This window comes from Piliocolobus tephrosceles, chromosome X (assembly GCF_002776525.5).
Source record: "Piliocolobus tephrosceles isolate RC106 chromosome X, ASM277652v3, whole genome shotgun sequence".
NCBI lineage: Eukaryota > Metazoa > Chordata > Mammalia > Primates > Cercopithecidae > Piliocolobus > Piliocolobus tephrosceles.
Genome location: NC_045455.1, coordinates 85,812,729 through 85,835,697, shown reverse-complemented (window position 1 = coordinate 85,835,697; position 22,969 = coordinate 85,812,729). Strand labels below are relative to the sequence as shown.

The window sequence follows — 22,969 nt, the reverse complement described above, 5'->3', positions numbered from 1 at the left end:
AGCCCACAGACATGTGCTGTTCCAGTATGATTTAAATGTGAACTGAGTAAGTTCAAACATACTAGAGAATTTTTAAAATAACCAATCACGCTTGCCATTTCACTAGTGCTTTTAATGGCAAATCTGCTTAGCACAGCACACTAAGATAATGCATTACTAGTTTATCTGGCACTCTACTATTTCCTGAGATACAAAATGAAATTTAATTCTCTTCTAATTTTGAAAAATGCTAAATCTACAGAAAATCAATGAATACCCATTTGCCTTTCACTGAGATTCACCAATTGCTAACATTTTGCCATTATCACTCTAGCTGCCTCATCTCTCCTCCCTCAACTTTTTGAATTGAGCGCTAGCTGTAGGCATCACAACACTTCACCTTAAATTCCCCAACATGTACCTCCTAAGAAAAAAGGTAGACATAACATTTCCCACCCTTATCAGGAGATTTAATACTGGAACATTAGTGTGTAATACACAATTCAAAGCAAAGTTTCCCCATTTGTCCCAAGCCTTTATAACGTTCACAAACCATAACACATTGCATTCAGTTACCACGTCTCATTCATCTTCTTTCATCTAAAACAGTTTCCCAGTGTTTACTTTTTGGTTCATTTTGTTTTGTCTTTCATGAAATTGACAACTCTCCCCCAATTTATCTTATACAGCCAATGCATTCCAATAAAGATCCTCCCAAAAGGTCTATCTGTAGAAACTAACGGGCTGATACCAAAATGTCCACAGAAATAGAAAGAACCAAGAACAGCCAAGATGCTCTGGAAGAGCAACAGCAAAGTGAAAAGAATTGCTCTACCAGATTTCAAGACTTACTACAAAAGTATAGGACTCAAAGCAGAGTGACGCTCTTCTGGAAATAGACAAATAGATCAATAGCACAGAACAGGGTGCCCAGCAGCAGACCGAAGCATAACTATAGACACTTAATTTATGACAGAAGCGGTTCAGCCCGCAAGTGGAAGGAGTGCCTTTTCAATTAATGATGCAAGAACAGCTGACTATCCACAGGGAAAAAAATGAAATTGGGTCCTACATCATACTGTACACAAAAAGCAGTGCCAGATATATTACATCTAAATGCAAAGTTGTAAGTATTTTATAAGATAACATAGAAGAATATCTGAATGACCTCAGGGTAGTATTCTCAAGACATAGATTTCAAAAAATCAACTAGAAAAAGATTGATAAACTGACCACATTAAAATGAGGAACTCCTATTCATCAAAAAGATACTGTCAACACAGTGAAAACCGATGTTCCAGAGTTTGAGAAGGTATCTGTCACATATATAAGCAACCAAAGACTTGTATCAAGAATATTTCAGGAATTCCTAAAAATCAGCAAGAAAAAGACTACCCAAGAGCCAGAGTGCCTGGCTATGCACAGTGGGCAGACCCCGGTGCTTGTGTGCTCACGTACCCCTCACCGCTCTGTGCCTGGCTTGCCCTTGGCCAGCATGGGATCAGGGCCGGTAGCTCTAGCCAAGCACAGCCTGCCAGGACAAGTGGGCGGAACGCTGGGCTCAAGCAAAACACCAGCAAAGGTGCCACCAAGGATCCTGCAACACAAGCACTTTGGAAGACACATTGAATTCATCTAATACTGCAGCCGTGCAGCACTACCTAGCAATTCACTCCTAGGATGGAATGCTCCATTCTGGCATTCTTACCACTATACATGTATGAAAGTGTTCACAATAGTACTGCTCATAATAGCCTAAAGCAAGAAATAATTAAAATGTCCACCAAATAATATGATGGATACATTTTGATATAATCACATAATAGATGGTATGGGTTAAACCATGTCCCTCAAAATTTTTAGGCAACTCCTAACCCCCGGTACTTCAGAATGTGACTGTATTTAGAGACAGGAGAGGTACTTAAGGTAAAATGAGGTCATATGGGTGGGCTCTAACCCAACACAACTGGCGTCCTTATAAGAAGAACCTATTAGGACACAAACACCCCAAAGAGGAAGACCACATGAAGACTACGGGACAAGACGGCCACCTACAGGCCAAGGAGAGAGACCCCAGAGTGCAACCACCCTGCCTACAGCTTCGTCTTATGCTTCTAGCTTCCAGTACTGTGAGAAAATTAACTTCTGTTGTTTAAGCCACCCAATCTTTGGTATTTGTTATGGCAGCCATAGCAAACGAATATGACAGAATACCAACCACACAGCAACAAAAATGAATGAGGTGGCATCTATATGTGGTAACATGAATGAATCTTAAAATACATTGAACAAAAGAGGCAAGATACAAATGAACACAATCAGTGTGATTTCATTTATGTAAAGTTTACAAGGAGGTAAAACTTTGGGGATATACTGTTAGGTGATAAAATTATACAGAAAAGCAAGACATTATCTCCATAAAAGGAAATCACTGTAAGGGAAAGGTGGTGACCTCCAGCAGAGGGCAGGAAGGAGCCATGCTGGGAGGGAGCATGCTGGGAGCTCCTGAGTTCCAGGGAGGCTCCACTTCTCCTGGAGTGGGTAACAGGGCTGTCTGCTTCACCAGCTACTGGATACACTAAACACTTCAGGAACTGTTTCTGTATTGAGTTATGTTTCACACACCACAAACACACAGTAAGACCAAGCAAAGCAGTGCCAAAAGCAGCAAGCAGGTGTGATTTGGGATTACCAGAAAACAGAAAGGGCAGGACTGGAAAACCTCTACCTCCACAATTCCCTAATCCCAGGAGCCCCTATCCTTGATCCCAGCCAACAGGCTCACAGGGAGTACACCTGCTCAACAAGTGGTTCAGAGCCAAAGAAGTCCTCCAGTCAGGCTGGTGGCAAGAGGGGTAGGGACAGAAAGGGGTGAGGGGAGGAAGCTCCTGTGTCTACTACGGCAGAAGGCTGATGTGCGCCTTATGTCCAGGTAAGAGCTGATGTTAACATAAGAGCATCGTTACACAATGTTCCATATAGAGCCAGCGAATGCCAATGAACAAATACCCCTTTCCATTCTTACAGGCCCAATATTAGAATACCACTGTATGTGTAAATCAAACATTTCACTGTGCCTGTCCTAAGATCCTTAACACTAAGTTTAATATATTCTCCCACTGAAACAAAGTTCCAGACAGCCAACTTAAAATGAACCTACATAAACCTGTTCATAAGTGAGGACCTGGTGCTACTGAAGCTTAGCAGGAAGCATACTCCATTTCTCTAGTAACTGTGATTGGCGGGGGGGACAAGCAACTGAAAACTGGTTATGTCAGTAATATTTTAGAATATTCTTAAGATTTCCTGGCTCTATAAAACTGAATTGATATTCAATAAGCTTATGAAAAGATTTAACAAGGGATTAACGTGTTGTTAACCGTAGTGTAATGAACTGCCGATCCTGTATCAAAAAGTTAATACACATTCTAAATTCAAATAAATGTTGTTAGAAGAATCATACACTCCTTATACAACTTTTCTTGCAGACCAGTGCAGGAGATAACAACTACATGCTGGGCCTGCCTGTCTGGGCTCTGGACTCACATGCCCGCTCTCACTTAGCCTCTGGGTCCTCAGTTTCCTAAGTAAATAAGAACAGAATCTACCTTACAAAGCTGTCATGAGGGTTACGTGAGTCGATACATGCAAAGCCTGTCCCATGGTAAGTACTCAATAAATGTTCACAGCCCCCACCACCAGTCAATCAACAAACAGGACTCTGGGGAGACACAAGTGTCCTTTTCCTGAGGGACATCTGGGAAATCACCAACCCAGATGAAACTCCTGGGGACACGAGACAGGCCAGGGCGAGCAGACTGCATGATGTCCACATGCTGTAACGTCAGCTTTGAAAAATCAGTAAAATTTAAAGAGAAGGGAAGAGAGAACCTGGGAAATGGGAGTACCACAGATAACAACACAGAAGTAGGAAGAAGCATGCGTGCAGCAGAATGGGGGAAACATAGAAAAATACAATACTGATAGATGCAAACAGACACAGATAGGATACAAAGATGTGAACTTGCAGTAAAAGGAACATATTTAAAAAAAAAAAAAGGACTCTGACCCTGATGTAATAGGAAGTCACAGTCACTCTGAGTCGAAAGGACTATTAATGCCTTGGTGTTCAGGAGATCAGCCTAAAAGCAAAACAGAACTAAATGAAGGAAAGTTGAGAAAGGAGTACGTTGGGCTCACCAGGTAGTTGCTGCCATAATTTAGATGCTTAAAATGAAAAGAGCCTTAAGGTAAGGACATTAGAACTCACTTGTGCCTATTATTTTGCGTTCTGTTGACTACAGCAGATTGTATTTACCAAGACAGCAGTAACAGTTCTCTCTCATCCCACACCCATTTCTACAATGTGACCCCCCAAACCAGAGGCAGTCTAATTTCCCTCCCCTGGAATCAGTGTGGGCCTGAGAATGTCACAAGTATGAGCAGAAGGGACATTACATCACCTCCAAGGCTAATTCATAAAATTCGATGCCATTTCCACCTTATCCAGTGGAACAATCAGCTCTGAAGCCCTGAGCTACCATCTGTGAGATCCAAGTATCTCGAGGCCACAGGTAACAGGTAGGTGCTCCAGAAAACCAGTCCCAGCAGGGATCTAGGCATGTGAACAAAGACATTCCAGAGGATCCCAGGCCCCAGCTGTGGAGTCGCCACCAACCATGACCCAAGCATCATGGAACAGACACAAACCATCCCAACTATGCCCCATCCGATGTGAGAATAATATGATTATTTTGTCTCATTAAATTTTGGAGTGGTTTGTTAAACCACAAGAATAAGTGATATATTGGCTTTTCTTGCCACCAATTTCTAATTCTTAAAGAAATACGGATATTTCTTTTTGGAAATTATATAAAGAGGCATTACATCTAATTACGTTAGATGGCTTTCTGATTTCATCTATCCTGATTCTTATAATCCTTGCCTTTTTCAAATAAAAATTCTTATTCACAGCTGGTTTTGTTCATAAATTGTCCAATTTTTAAAATTTTAATACATTTTACTTTTATTTCCACTAATTTTACCCTGAATTTCCAAAATCATTATTTTCAGATCTCTCATCTTCTTAAATTTTATTTATTGTTCAATCTCTTCCAGGTCTTTTTATCCTATCAGGTGGCTCCAGCCAACACCTATCTATCTATTCATTTTCAAGCACCCATGGCTTCAATTCTACTTTTCTCTATGAAAATTCAGTTAAAATGCAACTTCCTCCATGAAGTCTCCCCTAAGTACACCAGTCAGAATTTAGGATTTCTCCATCTCCGTTCCAAAAATACTGTGCAGAGCTCTCGGCTCATGCATTCCACTGTTTTACTGCAGATAGGGTAAGTACATGTCTGGCTTCCAAGACAGTTCTCTAACAAGGAATGCACATTATTTATATTCCCACATTTCCTAACAAATGTCTTTCAGATAGCAAAGAGCTAAATGAACACTTGTTGATGAATTAATACAGATGAAAGAAAGAGTAGAGTTCTAATGATTGGTTTGGGAGCCCCTTGAGGAAAAAGCATTTTCCAGGTTTCATGATCATACGCACTTTCAGAGCCACAATAAACAAAGAGAAGCAACCCAAAGTCATTAACTGTCGCAAACTTTTCATACAGAAAAACAAGGTTAGAAGGAAGCCTCTCAGCCATATTTACTTTCTTCTTGTATAATTCCAAAGGAAACTGAGTTCCTGCCTTTATACCAATACAAAGTATGTCTCTCCCCTAATACCTAAGCTTTCCTTAGCAGTTCAGAAACTTGCTGTCATCAACTATTTTCTAATTATATTTTTTCTCCCTATATTACAGTGAAGCATTAAAGTTCAAAAAACAAAAGTTGAAATAAGACTGACAGTTCAAGCAGCAAAAATTTTATTTTCTCCACTGGTATCAATTTTTATTTATAATCACTGTAATATGGCAGTAAAACTAAACTTTCAAATATATTAGATATCATACACATATTTTGTTTAGAAAACAAAACATGGGCTGGGCACAGTGGCTCATGCTTGCAATCCCAACACTTTGGGAGGTGGAGGCAGGTGGATCACTTGAGGTCAGGAGTTGGAGACCAGCCTGGCCAACATCGTGAAATCCCATCTCTACTAAAAATACTAAAGTTAGCCAGGCGTGGTGGTGTGCACCTGTAATCCTGACTACCTGGGAGGCTGAGGCAGGAGAATTGCTTGAATGTGGGAGGTGGAGACTGCAGCGAGCCGAAATTAGGCCACTGCACCCCAACCTGGGCAATAGAGTGAGACTCCATCTCAAACAAACAAACAAACAAAAACATGGATGAAGAGAAAAAGAATAGAAAGAAACTTTTAAAATCACAAATAAGGAAAAAAACACTCAAATTTCAACTTGTGTATGACTGATGTATCAGAGAGCCAGGTATTAAGGAGTTAATTCTCAGAGGTGCAATATTCCAGCATGGCTTATAGGTTCTAAATCTAATTGCTTCTGTTGTTGCCTTAAATAAGCTTATTATTTTATGAGCTTAATCAGTAAATTAAGTTTTTTTGATTTTTTTTTTTTTTTTGAGATGGAGTCTCGCTCTGTCACCCAGGCTGGCGTGCTGTGGCATGATCTCAGCTCACTGCAACCTCCACCTCCAGGGTTCAAGTGACTCTCCTGCCTCAGCCTCCTGAGTAGCTGGAATTACAGGCACTTGCTACCACATCTGGCTAACTTTTTCATGTTTAGTAGAGACAGGGTTTTATCGTATTGGTCAGGCTGGTCTCGAACTCCTGACCTCAGGTGATCCGCCCACCTTGGCCTCCCAGAGTGCAGAGATTACAGGTGTGAGCAACCACACCCAGCCAAATTAAGCACTATTTTAAGAAAAAGAAAAGTTTTCTTTTTAAGTAATGACATTATTAAATTATTAGAATACAGAGTCACAGCCAGAAAAGATAATACAAGATGGAATCTGTGAGCTAAAAATCTATCAAGTAACTATGTTATATAGCCTTGGGGTCTAGTCAAAAAAGTGACCAAGGAATATGTTACAGAAATTAAGTTTCAAAATTCATAGGTGAAGTTTCCACTGTTAGTCATGATGAAATAACTGTTACCAAACTTGCCCTCCTATGGTAAACAACTATAACATGAGACAGAATATAAAGAAAACTGTTTGCATGTATTAGCCAACAGGCAGTAAAGAACTGAATACTGACTTTTCTTAGTTCTGCCAGTAATCTGAATGCCTGCCAGAACACCATTTCAAGGAAAATACATAATCTGTAATCCCTACAATGTAGCACATACAATAAAATTATTGGATATGTGAAAAAGCAGAAAAATATGGCCCACACTCAAGAGAATTAAAAAGTAGCTAACAGAAACAAATGAATCAAATGCTAAAATTAGCTGACAAAAGCTATAAAGTGGTAGATTATCCATTTCTGAATAAAAAATTTTACTAAAACGTAGAGATTTTACATAACTATTATCCTCCAAGTTTCTGTGTGTCAAGAATTTAAGAGTGGTGTAGCTAGAAAGTTCTAGCTTGGGGTCTGTGATGGTTAATTTTATATGTCAACTTGACTGGGCAATGGTGCTCAAAGAGTGGATGAAAAATCATTCTGGGACTGGCACAGTGGCTCACGTTTGTAATCCCAGCACTTTGAGAGGTGGAGGTGGGTAGATCACTTGAGGTCAGCAGTTCAAGACCAGCCTGACCAACATGGTGAAACCTTGTCTCTATTAAAAGTACAAAATTAGCCAGGTGTGGTGGAACACGCCTGTAATCCCAGCTACTCGGGAGCCTGAGGCAGGAGAATCCCTTGAACCCAGGAGGCGGAGGTTGCAGTGAGGTGAGATTGTACCAGTGCTCTCCAGTCCAGGCAACAAGAGTGAAACTCCATCTTAGAAGAAAAAAGAAAAAGAAAAATTATTCTGAATGTGTCTGTGAACATGTTTTTCAATGAGATTAACATTTAAATTAGTGGACTTTGAGTAAAGCAGACTGCCCTTCCTAACATGGGTGGTCCTCGTCTCATCAACAGAAGGTCTGAATAAAACACAACACTGAACGGTGACCCACCCCCACCCCGGGAAGAGGAAATTCAGCAAATGGCCTTCAGATTTCAACTCCAACAATGGCTCTCCCTGGGTCTCCGGCCTGATAGCCTTTGGACCCGAACTGCAATATCAGCTCTTCCTGGGTCTCTAACCTGCCAGCTTGGGGTACAGATTTTGGATTTACCAGCCCCCATAATCGTGAGCCAACTGCCTAAAATAAACCTGTCTATATATACATGTCCTGTTGGTTCTGTCTCTCTGTAGGACCCTGACTAACACAAGGTCTCTCAGGAAGTCACAGTTAATACATGGACCAGAACTACAGTCATCCAAAGGTAGCTCTCACATGGCTGGCACGATGGTGCTGATTGCTGGTGGAAAACTTCAGTTCTTTCCCATTTGGGCTTCTCCACATGGTTCCAGGCATGACAGGTGGCCTCCTCAAGAGTAAATGATCCCATGCAATCCAAGTGAGGGAGAGTCAGGCAGAAACTATCCTTTTCATGATCTAGCCTCAGAAATCATTTAGCATCACTTCTGCCATATCCTATTTCTTAGAAGAAAATCACTAAGTCTAATCCACATTCAGATGGAAGGGAACTAAGCTCTACTTTTTGAAGGGAAGAATGCCAAAGAATTTTTAAAAAGAGACAAAAATAAGCAAATGAGGAATCCCAGCAAAGTAATAAAAACTATAAAAAGTAACCAAATGGAGGCCAGGTGAGGTGGCTCACACCTGTAATCCCAGCACTTTAGGAGGCCAAGGCAGGCTAACCACCTGAGGTCAGGAGTTCAAGACCAACCTGACAAACATGGAGAAACCCTGTCTCTACTTAAAATACAAAAAATAGCTGAGCATGGTGGCACATGCTGGTAATCCCAGCTACTCAGGAGACTGAGGCAGGAGAATCGCTTGAACCCGGGAGGCTGAGGTTGCGGTGAGCCAAGATCGCGCCACTGCACCCCAGCCTGGGTGACAAGAGCGCAACTCCATCTCACAAAAAAAAAAAAAAAAAAGGTAAACAAATGGAAATGCTAGATTTGGAGAATACAGTATCTAAATTAAAAAATTCACTAGACAGGTTTAAAAGTGGACTAGGGATGTACATGAAGATCGATTTAGAAATTATCCAATCTTAAAAATATAAAGAAAACATTTTGGTAAATAGCATTTAACAGAGTTTTAATGACCTGTGAGATAGTATCAAGAAGTCCAACATACATGCAGGACAAAAGGAACACATCACAGTCAACCTGCTGAAACACAAAGATAAATAGAGTATCTTTAAAAAACAACCACAGAAGACAATCACTAAAGAAACTGCCAACTTATTTTCTACAGTAGACATATACCACACCACATACCCCCGTCATTTCACGTACAGGTATTTATCTAAGACAAAAAGTCTATGTCTACATAGACTTGAACATGAATATTCATAGCAACTTTATTCACAATAGCCCCAAACCATAAACAATGCAAATATTCATCAATAAGAGAATGGATAAACAATCTGTGGTATGTCCATGTAAACGGAACAAACACTACTCACCAATAAAAACAACAAACATGGATGAAATTCAAAATCACCATGCTGAGTGAAAGAAGCTAGTCACAAAATGATACCTACTGTAGGATTCTATTAATATGAACTTCAAAATGCTTTATATGGACAAAAATTAGACCAGTGGTTTCCTGAGGGGGAGGTGTAGAAGGAAGAGGGAAGGATGGATTACAAGAGGCACAAGGAATCTTTTGAGGATAAAAGACTGATTGTAGTATGGTTTCACAGCTGTTTAACTGTCAAACTCATTAAATTTTAAATAAGTAAAATTTATTGTATATAAATTATTCCTCAATAAAGTCGATTTTAAAAAAAAGTGGCTAGAGGGAGAAAGACACATCACACACAAGGGAACAATGATATGAATAGCAGCTGACCTGTATCAAAAAACAATGGAGGCCACAAGTGACATCAGCAAGGTAGTAGAAGAGGATGTTCAGACTTCCTATAGCAGTTCCCCCATAGAAACGATAACTTAACAATATAGTTCAAAAAGCCTTTATAAGAACTTCAAACACCAGTTAGGAATTCACATCCCTACAGGCAAGCTCAAAGCCTAGGACTGCACTGAAATGAGTAAGAAAAGGCATTTCTTTTCTTTCTTTCTTTTTCTTTTTTTTTGCTTTTCTTTGAGACGGAGTTTCACTCTTGGTGCCCAGGCTGGGGTGCAATGGTGCCATCTCGGCTCACTGCAACCTCTACCTCCTGGGTTCAAGTGATTCTCCTGCCTCAGCCTCCCGAGTAGCTGGGATTACAGGCATGCACCACCACACCCGGCTAATTTTGTATTTTTAGTAGAGACGGGGTTTCTCCATGTTGGTCAGGCTGGTCTCAAACTCCCAACCTCAGGTGATCCGCCTGCCTCGGCCTCCTAAAGTGCTAGGATTACAGGCGTGAGTCACCGCGCCCGGCCAAGAAAAGCCATTTCATGTTAACTGAGTCAGCTCCTTCCTCAAGCTAGCACAGCTCTATGCAATCAAGAGGAAATGTTTACCTCACAATGTCTCCCTCGGGAGAAAAAGAGAAAAGTGGAATGTACATCCAGCATTCCAGCTTTTCAGTGGACTGCCCAAGGGACTGGTTTCTGTCTTGCCACACTTGCAGCAGGCACAAAGAGAGAACTCAGCAAGTTGTTGCAGCGCTAGCAACTTGTAATACAGTAGACAAAAGCCAACACAGCTCCGTATGGTTGGGAGAAAGCAACCAGCTTGTGGCTCCTTACTTGGGAGGGAAAGAGAAGAGTGGAATATGTGTCTAATGTTTCAGTTTTTCAGAGGACTTTCCAAGGGACTGATTTCTATTTCACCTGACTTGAAGGACTGATGGAACTGGGAGACCTTGGAGACCCGGGGGCCACAAAGAACAAAAGAGAGTTAAGAGATTTGTTGCATTCCAGAAAGCTACAATACCAAAGATAGATAACAGAAGGAGCAAGAGAGACTACAAGCTCCTGAAAAAGAAATCAGAAAACCTCTCTAATTGGGAAATTACATGCACAAGCCCAGAGAGGCAATAGCCCCACAAAAGGTTTGAGAGATCTTGGAATCTCCAGCCAGGATGATTGGTGAAGGTCTTCCTCTGTACAAAGCGAGTTCATAAAGATGGAAAGGGCTGGCTGTTCTTTCAAATGCACAAATCACAACAACAAAAAACAAGGCACGTGTTACAGAGAAACATGTATCAATAAAGGGAAAAAATTAATTTCTAGGAATCAATCCTAAAAAAACAAAGATCTAAGAATTAATCTGACAAAAAATTCAATATAATCATCTTAAAGAACCTCAGCACTATACACAATAACCCAGAAAAACAACTAAATGTAATCAAGAGAACAATGCATGAGCAAAATAAGAATTTAACAGACAGAAGCTATATAAAGAACCAAAAAGATATTATGGAGCTAAAATATACAGTAACTGAACTGAAACATTCACTAAAGAGCATCAACAGCAGTCTTGATCAAGCAGAACACTTAGTGAACCCAAAGACAGGTCATTTGAAATAATCAAGTCAGAAACAAAAAAAAGAAAAGGAATGAAGAAAAGTGAAGAAAGCCTAAGGGACTTAGATACCATAAAATAGATCAATATACATACTATGGAAGCTCCAGAAGGAATCGAGTGAGAAACAAAGAGCTTATTTGAAGAAATAATAGCGAAAAACCTCCTAAATGCGAAGATATTGCAGGTTTGGTTGCAGACCACCACAATAAAGTGAGTCACACAATTTTCTTGGTTTCCCAATGCATAGAAAAGCTATGTTTACACTATACTGTAGTCTATTAAGTGTACAATAGCATTACATCTACAAAATGGATATCTTCATGTAAAAATACTTCATTGCTAAAAAAAAGAAAAAAATGCTAACAATCATGTCCGCCTTCAGCAAGCTGTAATATTTTGGCTCGTGGATGGTCTTGCCTCAATGTCGATGTATGCTGATGAATTAGGGTGGTGGCTGCTGAAGGTTGGGGTGGCAGTATCCACTTCTTAAATAAGAAAACAGTCAACTCTGCTGTATCAGTTGTCTCTTCCCTGCATGAAAGATTTCTCTGTAGCATGCAATGCTGTCTGATAGCATTTTACCCATAACAGCACTTATTTTGAAATTGGAGTTGATTCTCTTCAAATCTGCTGCTGTTTTATCAACTAAGTTTATAAAATATTCTAAATTATTTGTTGTTATTTCAACAATGTTCACAGCATCTTCACGGGAGATTCTACCTCAAGAAATATTTTCTTTGTTCATCTGTAAGAAGCAACCCCTTGTCTGTTCAAGTTTTATCATGAGATTGCAGCAATCCAGTCCCAACTACAAGTACCACTTCTAATGCTAGTTATCTTGCTTTTCCATTACATCTGTGGTGACGTCCTCCACCCAAAGTCTTGAATCCCTCAAGGTCATTCATGAGGGTTGGAATTAATTTCCTCCAAACTCCTGTTAAGACTGATGTTTTGACATCCTTGCATGAATCAAAAATGTTCTTAATGGCATCTAGAATGACGATTCTTTTCTAGAAGGTTTTCAATTTACTTTGCCCAGATTTATCAGACAAATCACCATCTATGGCAACCATAACTTTACGAAATGTATTCCTTAAAAGTAGGACTTGAAAGTCAAAATGATTCCTTGATCCACGGGCTGCAGAATGAATGTTGTGTAAGCAGGCATGAAAACAACATGAATTTCCTTATATATCTCCATCAAAGAGACATATCCCAGGTGCACTGTCAGTAAGCAGTAGCATTTCAAAAGGAATCTTAGCTAGTTCTTCTGGATAACTTGCTACAGCTTCTGTGTCAGTACTTGCTGCTTGCTGCTTTACCTTGAACTTTTATGTTATGGAGATGGCTTCTTTCTTTAAACCTCATGAAACAACCTCTGAGATTCCAATTTTTTTTTCTTGCAGCTTCCTCACCTCTCTCAACTTTTATAGAATTGAAGAGTTGGGGCTTGCTCTGGATTAGGCTGTGGCTTAAGGAAATGTTGTGGCTGGTTTGATCTTCTATCCAGATCACTCTATCCATATCAGCAATAAGGCTGTTTCACTTTCTTATCATTCATGTATTTACTGGAGTAACACTTTTAATTTCCTTCAAGAACTCTTCCTTTTCATTCATAACTTGGCTGTTTGGCATAAGAGGTCTAGCTTTGGTGTATCTCAGCTTGCATCATGCTTTCCTCACTAAGCTTATTCGTGTCTAGCTTCTGATTTCACATAATGTCTTCCTTTACATGGAAAGGAAGATGTAATTCTTCCTTCACTTGAGTTGCATCTTCCTTTTCACTTGAACACTTAGAGACCACTGTAGAGTTCTTAACTGGCTTAATTCCAGTATTTTTGTGTCTGAGGGTATGGGGAGGCCTGAGGAAAGGAAGAGTCATAAAACACACATTTATCAATTAAGTTTGCCATCTTATGTGGGCATAGTTTGTGGTACCCCAAAACAATTACAACACTAACATTAAAGATCACTGATCACAGATCACTGTAACAGATAAATAATAATGAAAAGTCTGAAATATTGTGAGAATTTCGAAAATGTGACAGAGACACAAAGTGAGCACATGCTGTTGAAAACATGGCCCTCACAGACCTGCTTGATTCAGGGTTGTTACAAACCTTCCATTTGTGAAAAACACAGTATCTGCAAAGTGCAATAAAGAGGAGCATAATAAAACAAGGTATGCTCGTATAAGAAAAGAAATGAACAAATTCATGAGGCTTAAAGGGACTCCAAGTAGGATGACCTAAGGAAGACCATAGAAACACATAATCAAATTGTCAAAATTCAAAGACAGAATCATGAAAGCAACAAAAGAAAAGTTATTTGTCATCTATAAGGGAGCACTCATAAAATATCAACATATTTCTTAGCAGAAACATCACAAGTCAGAAAGGAGTGACATTATATATTCAAAGTACTAAAAGAAAAAGTCTGCCAACCAGGAATACTATTTTGGCAAAACTGCTCTTCAAAAATGAAGGTGAAATAAATGAAGGAGACCTTTCTAGATCAACAAAAACTTAGGTAGTTTATCACGAATAGACCTGCCTTGCAAAAATTGCTGAATGGAGTCCTTCGAATTGAAACAAAAGGATACTAGACTGCAACACAAAAGCAAATGAAAATATAAAGTTCTCTAATAAAGGTATATATAAGATAGGTACAGAATCCTGTAGTACTATAATGGTGGTGGTATATAAATCACTTTTGATTTAGGTATACAATTTAAAAGATAAAAGCACATACAACTATATAAAATTATGCATACTGTAATTGCTAGAACAACTACTAAAATAAATATAGTCAGGTACAGCTAAAAATCCACTAATGGCATTAAAATGAACAGTAAAAACAGTCAATTAGCCCAAAAGAAATTAGCAAGGGGGGTACAGAGAAACAAACACTACAAATAGCAAGATGGCAGACTTAAACACAGTTATATCACTAATTACATTAAATTTAAATGGACTAAATACTTCTATTAAAAAGCAGAGACAGCCAGGCACAGTGGCTCACGCCCATAATAATCTCAGCACTTTGGGAGGCAAGGTGAGCAAACCACCTGACCTCAGGAGTTCAAGACCAGCCTGGACAACATGGCAAAACCCTGTCTCTACTACAAATAGAAAAAAATTAGCTAGGCATGGTGGCACATGCCTGTAGTCCCAGCTACTTGGGAGGCTGAGGCAGGAGAATCGCTTGAACCTGGGAGGCAGAGGTTGCAGTAAGCTGAGATCGCACCACTACACTCCCGCCTGGGCAATGGAGTGAGGCTCCAACTCAAACAAACAAACAAAAAAAGAGAGATAGACTGGACAAACAGCAAGACTCAATTATATGCTGTCTATAAAAACTGCACTGTAAATACAAAGACAGGTTAGGGTAAAAATTAAAGATGAAAAGCATATTAGCACACCAACAATAGGAAAAGAAAGACACTGAGGCTAATTTAATAGCAGTCAAAGCAGATACCAAGTCAAAGTGTATTCTCAGAGATAGAGAGGCATTTCATAGTGGTAATAGGACCAAGAAGACATAACAATGATAATTTATTTACTTAACAACAGAACATCAAAACACATGAAGCAAAACATAATGCAGAAACTGAAAGAACTAAAGGGAGAAATGAACAAGTTCCCAGTCACAGATGAAGATTTCCATAAGCCACTCTCAGTAACTGAGAGAAAAACTAGATTAAAAAGTCAGCAAGGATCTTATTATTGGAATAATACTATCACACCAACTTCATCTAGCTGACATTTATAGAATGTTATAACAAGCTCAGAATAAACAATCTATTCAATTGCATCTGGAGCATTCACCAAGACAGACTATAGGCTGAAGGGCAAATCTCAAGAAGTTTAAAAATTGACATCATTCAGAGTATGTTCCTGACTGCAATGGAATTAAATTAAAAATCAACAAAAAGATACCTAGAAAATACCCCAGTTATTTGGCTCCCAAACCAATTTAAATGCTAAATAACTCAAGGACCAAAGAGGGAAAAAAAGGAAAATTAGAAAATAGTTCTGGCCGGGCACGGTGGCTCAAGCCTGTAATCCCAGCACTTTGGGAGGCCGAGACGGGCGGATCACGAGGTCAGGAGATCGAGACCATCCTGGCTAACGGGTGAAACCCCGTCTCTACTAAAAAAAACACAAAAAAAAAAAAAAAAAAAAAACTAGCCGGGCGAGGTGGAGGGCGCCTGTGGTCCCAGCTACTCAGGAAGCTGAGGCAGGAGAATGGCATAAACCCGGGAGGCGGAGCTTGCAGTGAGCTGAGATCCGGCCACTGCACTCCAGCCTGGGCGACAGAGCGAGACTCCGTCTCAAAAAAAAAAAAAAAGAAAAAAAAAAGAAAATGGTTCTAACTTAATAGAAAAAAAAATGATATAGCAAAATTTGTGAGATAAAAGCAAAGCAGTACTTAATGAGAAATTTATAGCTTTAAAATGTACACATTAAAAAAAGAAAAAAAGGCCAGGTGCAGTGGCTCACATGTGCAATCCCAGTGCTATCAGGAGGATTGCTTGAGGCCAGGAGTTTGAGACCAGCCTGGGAAACACAGCAAGCCTCTGTCTCTACAAAAAATAAAAATTAAAAAAAATGAGCCAGGCACAGTGGCATGTGTTTACAGTCCCTACTCAAGAGGCTGAGGTAGGAGGATCTGTTGATCCCAAAAGTTTGAGGCTGCAGTGAGCTACGATCATGCCACTGCACTCCAGCCTGGGTAACAGAGCAATATTCTGTCTCTTTAAAAAAAAGTGGGAGAGGGCTGTCCCTAAAATCAATAATCTTAGTTTCAGAATGAAAAAATTATACTCAAAGTATAAAGCAAAAAAAATTGTTTTAAAGAGAGAAGAAATCACTGAAATAGAAAATAGAAAATTAACAAAGCAAAAATTTGGTTCTTTGAAAAGATTAACAATATTGATAAATCTCAACCAAAAATTATGAAGAACAATAGAGACAAATCACTAATACTAGGAATGAAAAATGAGCCATCACTATAGATCCTATGGCCAAAAAAAGGAAAATAAGGTGTGTGGATTTGTATTATGCCAACTTAAGTGAAGGTGGAATTTCATTTCCCAGAATTCTCTTTATTGCATAGTTCCAGGTTATTGTGGACCACATGAGTTATGTCTGAGACGTGAAAGGCAAAAATGAATCATCTCAGAAAGCTGGCACATACTGTCACTTATTTCTTGGTTCTCCGTTCTCCTTGTTAGTGTGAGGCAGCACTTGTACCTTCAGCTCTTTGTAGTTTCTGCCACATTTCTTCCTTCAGCTTTTTTTTTTTTGAGACGGAGTCTCGCTCTGTCACCCAGGCTGGAGTGCAGTGGCACGATCTCAGCTCACTGCAAGCTCCGCCTCCCGGGTTCACGCCATTCTCCTGCCTCAGCCTCCCGAGTAGCTGGGACTACAGGTGCCCGCCACCACGCCTGGCTAATTTTTTATATTTTTAGTAGAGACGGGGTTTCACTCTGTTAGCCAGGATGGTCTCGATCTCCTGACCTCATGATCCACCCGCCTCAGCCTCCCATAGTGCTGGAATTACAGGCATGAGCCACCACACCCGGCCCCTTCAGCTTTCTTGACTCTTGAGCCAGGTATACATTTAGCTAGCTTCTTCTGTCGGAAAGTCCATTCATCAAGCTTAGGAGTCTCAGTGGAAAAAAAAAAAAAGAGTTCGACATAGATTTCAATGTATCCTCATGGACTCCACCTCCACAGGTAGAGTCTGTCCTTACTTCTACCACTTCACATTCATCATCTCTTCCTAAGTGCCCTCCTTATTGACTTCAAGTTCCAGAACCAGACATGAAACCCACCATCTCCCATAACTATTTAATCAGCTTCCACATTCACATTAGGTCAAATTCAAAACAATCTCACAACTTACAAAAAACAGACAAATTCTTTGAAAGACACAAGTTACCAAAGCTTGCTCAAGAAAAACACAAATAACTTAGATAACCATGTGTATGAATTTAAAAAACGATGGAACAGAATAGTATTCAGAAATAGACCCACACATACACAACAAAATAATTTTCAATGAAGGTGCCGAAGTAATTCAATGAAAAAAGAAAACTTTCAGTACGTGATGCTACAACTGTATATATGAAAAACATTACTCATCTACACACACACACACACGCGCGCGCGCACACATACACATTCATTCAAGAGGAATCACAGACATAAATACAGTTTCCAAAAGGAAACAGGAGAAAAACTTTGCAGCTTTGGGATAGATAAGATTTCTTAAGACACTAAAAGTACTATTCATTTAAAAAAACTGTCAACAGGACTTCATCAAAATTTAAAATGTCTACTTATTAAGAGATACCATAAAGAAAATCAAAAGGCAAACCACAAACTGGAAGAAAATATTCACAATGCACAGATCTAATAACATAAAAAGCATTAATACAGCAACAAATAATCCAATTAAAAACTGGGAAAAAGAAATGACACTACACAAAAAGTATACCATGACCATAAAAAGCACATAAAAAGGTACTCTATGTAACTCATCAGAGAAATACCAATTAAAATCATGAGATAGCATTTCATACTTACTAGAATGACTGAAATTAAAATACTGACAACACCACATGTCGGCAAGGATACGGAAGTATTTGAATTCCCATTTGTTGATGATGGAATACAAAATGGTACAACCATTCTGAAAAATAATTTGGGTATTTCCTATAAAAGCTAAACATATGCCTACCCTATGACCCATCCTTTCTTTTCTTATATTATCCAAAAGAATTGAAAACATTCATCCATAAAAAAGATGTGTACAAGAAAGTTTACAGCTTTATTCATAATAGCCAAAAAACTAGAAATAACTTAAATATCAATCAAAAGGAGAATAAAGAAATTGTGGTATAATCAAACCAGGAATAAGCTGCTTATACATGTGATCACATGGATGAACCTCAAGTGAAAGGAGCCAGACACAGTGCGTATATGCTGTTACGATTCCATTTATATGAAGTTTAACAAGAGAAAGAACTAATCTATGGTGATAAAAATCACATACAGTGAATGCCTATTGGAGGGTTAGCTGGTAGGAGCACACAGGAACTTTATAGGATGATAGAAATGCCCTACATCTTGATTAGGGTATTGATTAAACAGGAGTAACTGATTTGTACTCTTTCAAATTATATACTTAAGTACATTTCATTCTATGCACACTTTACCTCAAAATAAAAAGAAAAAACTCATGTACGGAAATTTTAGCATTCATTAACAGGATGAAATTATATTTTCCAGGCCAGGTGTGGTGGTTCACACCTGTAATCCCAGCACTTTGTGAGGCCGAGACAGGAAATCACTTGAGGCCAGGAGTTCGAGACCAGCCTAGAAAACATGGCAAAACCCTGTCTCTACTAAAAACACAAAAATTAGCTGGGTGTAGTGGCACACACCTGTAATCCCAGCTATTCGGAAGGCTAAGGCACAAGAATCACTCGAACTTAGGAGGTGGAGGTTGCAGTGACCTCAGATCATGCCACCGCACTCCAGCCTGGGCAACAGAGTAAGACTCTGTCTCAGATATAAAAAAATAAAAATACACACACACACACACTCACTCCAAGACAGCATATTTTGAAAAAGATTTTAAAAAATCTTCAAGTTTAAAAGTGAAAACTTAAAAGTGCTACCATATTTATTAACATGAATATTGTTCCAAATTTAAGAATTTCTCTGAAATGTAAGAAATTTCAATAGAGTACCGTGGCCTGTGTTCACATCTACTACAAATTAGTTTTGTGATGCTATAAACTTCTTTAAGCAGAATGGCCATGGAAAAAAAGATTCAGACACATGGGAAAGGTAACAGAAAGTAACAGAAAGCTCAAAATAGAGAAGGCATCATACCTGTTGGGAGAGGTATATATATCCTTTTTTCTAACCTTCTTCGCAAGGCTTCATCAATGTCCCACGGGAAATTAGTAGCAGCCAATACCATAACCATCTTGGAAGGATCATCATTTTCTAAAGCTCCTCCAACTCCTACACACAGTAAGGGAGGAAAAGATAGTGTTTTCCTTACAACCCTTTATTCTTTCATTCAGTTAACATTTCTGTTAGCCAAAGGGCAGAATCAATGATGAAGAAGACAGTGTAGTCCTGACCTCTGTGTGGTGGCAAAACCACACTCAAAACAAAGAAGTAGAAGAATTCACATAACCTAGTGTGGGATTTTTCTTTTTCTTTTTTTTTTTTGTGTAACCCACTGCAGGATTTTAATCCAATAAAAATATCCATTTTTCTGTAAGAAAATGAATGCATATTTCCCTGAAAAGAAAAGGCATGGGAGATTAGGCTCTGTTTTATTCCTCTTATTTCCTTGAAATCACAAAGTTCTGCAAAAATTTTACTTTAGTTTTTAGTCTATTTTCTCAAGAAGTGAAAACAGAGGGTTCACATTTACTTAATATTCTAAGCATGCAATTATAATTTTGAAAGACAGGTTATATTTCCATGATGTTGTCCTTTAAACTTTTAAGTGACTTATAAAAAATAAACAAGACATTTAAGAATGAACCCAGTAATCACAGATAAAAATAACCAAACCAACTACATGTACACACACAGTGTCTCCTTTTTAGAATAAAATTTCTAGAATAAAAAATTTCAGGTCACACAACAGAAACTCTAGAAAATATGTAGTGAAAAATAAAAGATAAAAAACCCATAAACTTTACTGATAAGACTTTCTAGTCTGGCATAATAAAGTACTAGTGGATTTAAAGCAAACTAGTTCAATATAGTTATTTTTTTAAAAAACAAGGTCTGGTTCCGTTGTTCAGGCTGGAGTGCTCTGGCATGATGTTGGCTCACTGAAACTTGTAATATTTTCTTATTACTAAACTCCAATCATTATGACAAAGAATCAAGCTGTCAAACTAGTAATCAACAATCATCACAAATATCCTTCAATGAAATTCAGCTGACTAAATTTGTATTCAGTAATTTCCTTTTCCAATTTTAAACACCTAATGTTTTCCCCTATACCCCACCTCAAAAATAAAACGTACTTATTCCTTTCTCTCATATTTTAGCAAAAGTTAAAATGGTAAACTCATTGAGGGAAGGGTCTCATAGTACGTTATAAGTATTCAGTAAGTATCCACAGTTGATGAATTACCATGACTGTTTTGAAACAATACAACTTGGATATTACTGGTGTTTTGTTGTTGTTGTTATGAGACAGGTTCTTGCTCTGCTGCCCAGGCTGGAGTGCTATGGCACAATTACAGCTCACTGTGGCCTCAAACTCCTGCGCTCAAGCTATCCTCCCACCTTAGCCTCCTGAGTAGCTGGGACTACAGGCACATGCCACCACACCCAGCTACTTTCTACAGTTGTTGCTTAAAGTCTTGCTATGTTAACCAGGCTGGTTTTGAACTCCTGGCCTCAAGTGATCCTCCCACTTCAGCCTCCCAAAGTGCTGGGACTACAGGCATGAGCCACTGCACTCAGTTCCTCACCCTGGATATTTTTAAACATATTTTATCTGTTCTAATGTTTTGCTTGAACAGCCTCTTGTCTACCACACAACTAACTACCAGCGTAACTTACCTCTAAACAGCAGCTCTGAGCCCATAACCCTCTTCCTTCTATGGCTCCTCAGGGCCTTTTTTCTCTGTCTGGATAACTCCTACCAATGCTTCAAAGTCCAACTCGGCTATCCGTTTCCAAGACTCCCCCTGAGTCTTGGTGGTGCCTCTCCTATGTTTCTACTGCACCCAGACTTTACTTCTACCCCAGAATGTACCATAATGTATTATACTCATCTGATCAGTTGCCTGCTTCTCATCCAGATCAGTGGTTCTTATACTGTGTGTGACCCTTTTATACTCTTAAAAAGTACTGAGGCTGCATGCAGTAGCTCATGTCTATAATCCTAGCACTTAGAGAGGCTGAGTCCAGAGGATCACCTCAGCTCAACAGTTCAACTACAGCCTGGGAAACATGGTGAGACCCTGTCTTTACAGAAAAATAAAACTTAACCAGATGTGGTGGCATGGGCCTATGGTCCCAGCTACTTAGGAGGCTGAGGCAGGAGGATTGCTTGAGACCAGGAGGTCGAGGCTGCAGCGAGCTGTGTTCACACCACTGTACTCCAGCCTGGGCAACAGAGCAAGACTCTGAATCTTAAAAAAAAAAAAATTATTGAGAACCCCCAACAGCTTTTTTGTGTGTGGAGTGTATCTATCAATATCTTTAAAACTTAAAATAGATGGTGCATGGGGAAATTGTAAGAAAAAAAAGAAAAAACCTAAAATTGAAATTTAAAAATATTAGTTCACTTAAAAAATGATAAATTCATTACTTGTTTACATATTTTAATGAAAAGTATGTTTTCCAAAATATTTAAAAAAAGAGGGGCTTTTATTTTTACATTTTTGCAAATCTCTTTAATGTCTAACTAGAGAAAAGCTGGATTCTCATATCTGCTTCTGCTTTCTACCTTTTATGATACCCTACATCTTACAGCCTCTAGAAAACTCTACTGTACACTCGTGAGAGTGAAAAAGAAAAGGCAAACAATGACTTGATATTCCTATGAAAATAGTTTTGACCTTGCAGATTCTTTAAAGGGTCTCAAGGATCCCTAGGACTCCAGATCATGCCTCTAGAACCTTTGCTCCAAATAGTAAGCTCCTTGAAGGCCATAGCAGCCTTTTTCTTTGTAACCTCGGAACCTGAAATGGTGCATGATCTCTAACAAGTATGCAAGCAATGCTTTCTGAGTGCATGAACAAATGTACAAACGGGTGAATGAACAAATAATTAAACTTAGGTTGCCTTCTAATCCATCCATTGATTATGAGTTTACACAAAATATTGAAAAATAAGAGTTTCGAAACAATAATTAAATATCAATTACCATCCATCTGAATGAGCAGTTCAGACTTGACCCTGCGACTTGCCTCATGTTCATCAGAGGTTCCTCTTCGACTGCAGATAGAATCTATCTCGTCAATGAAGATCGTGGTAGGGGCATAAAATCTAGCCTTTATGAAAATATTTTAAAGAAATCATTCAATAATCTCATAAAACAATCAGAGTAGTTAAAAAAATCTTTTAAAACAATGGCAAAAGAGAGCAGAAACTTCTCACTGTTTTAATGCCATCACCTGGTTATGGCAAAGGCTAAATCAATCATTCCCATGAGAAAAAAGAAATTTCTAATAATAAAGGTTATATGGCTGGTGAAGTTGGGTGATAGATACATAGGGGTTCATTGTACTATGCTTTCTACATTCATGTCTGAAAATTTCCATAATGAAAAATTTTTCAAAAATAAGTCAATCTCAATCCTCAAATATACATTCTTAAGTTAC

General features: G+C 38.9%; 1 protein-coding gene across 8 annotated transcripts in view; it reads right to left on the bottom strand.

Moving 5' to 3' along the window:
- KATNAL1 (katanin catalytic subunit A1 like 1) overlaps window positions 1–22,969 on the bottom strand; it is a 94,226-nt gene that overhangs the window by 2,933 nt on the left and 68,324 nt on the right. For all 8 annotated transcript variants that reach the window (XM_023208758.1, XM_023208756.1, XM_023208757.1 and 5 more), the window contains 2 exons: window positions 22,513–22,639; window positions 19,494–19,628 (listed from right to left, as the gene is read on the bottom strand). In XM_023208758.1, coding sequence (XP_023064526.1) covers window positions 19,494–19,628; window positions 22,513–22,639 — 262 coding nt within the window. The remainder of the gene's footprint in view (window positions 1–19,493; window positions 19,629–22,512; window positions 22,640–22,969) is intronic.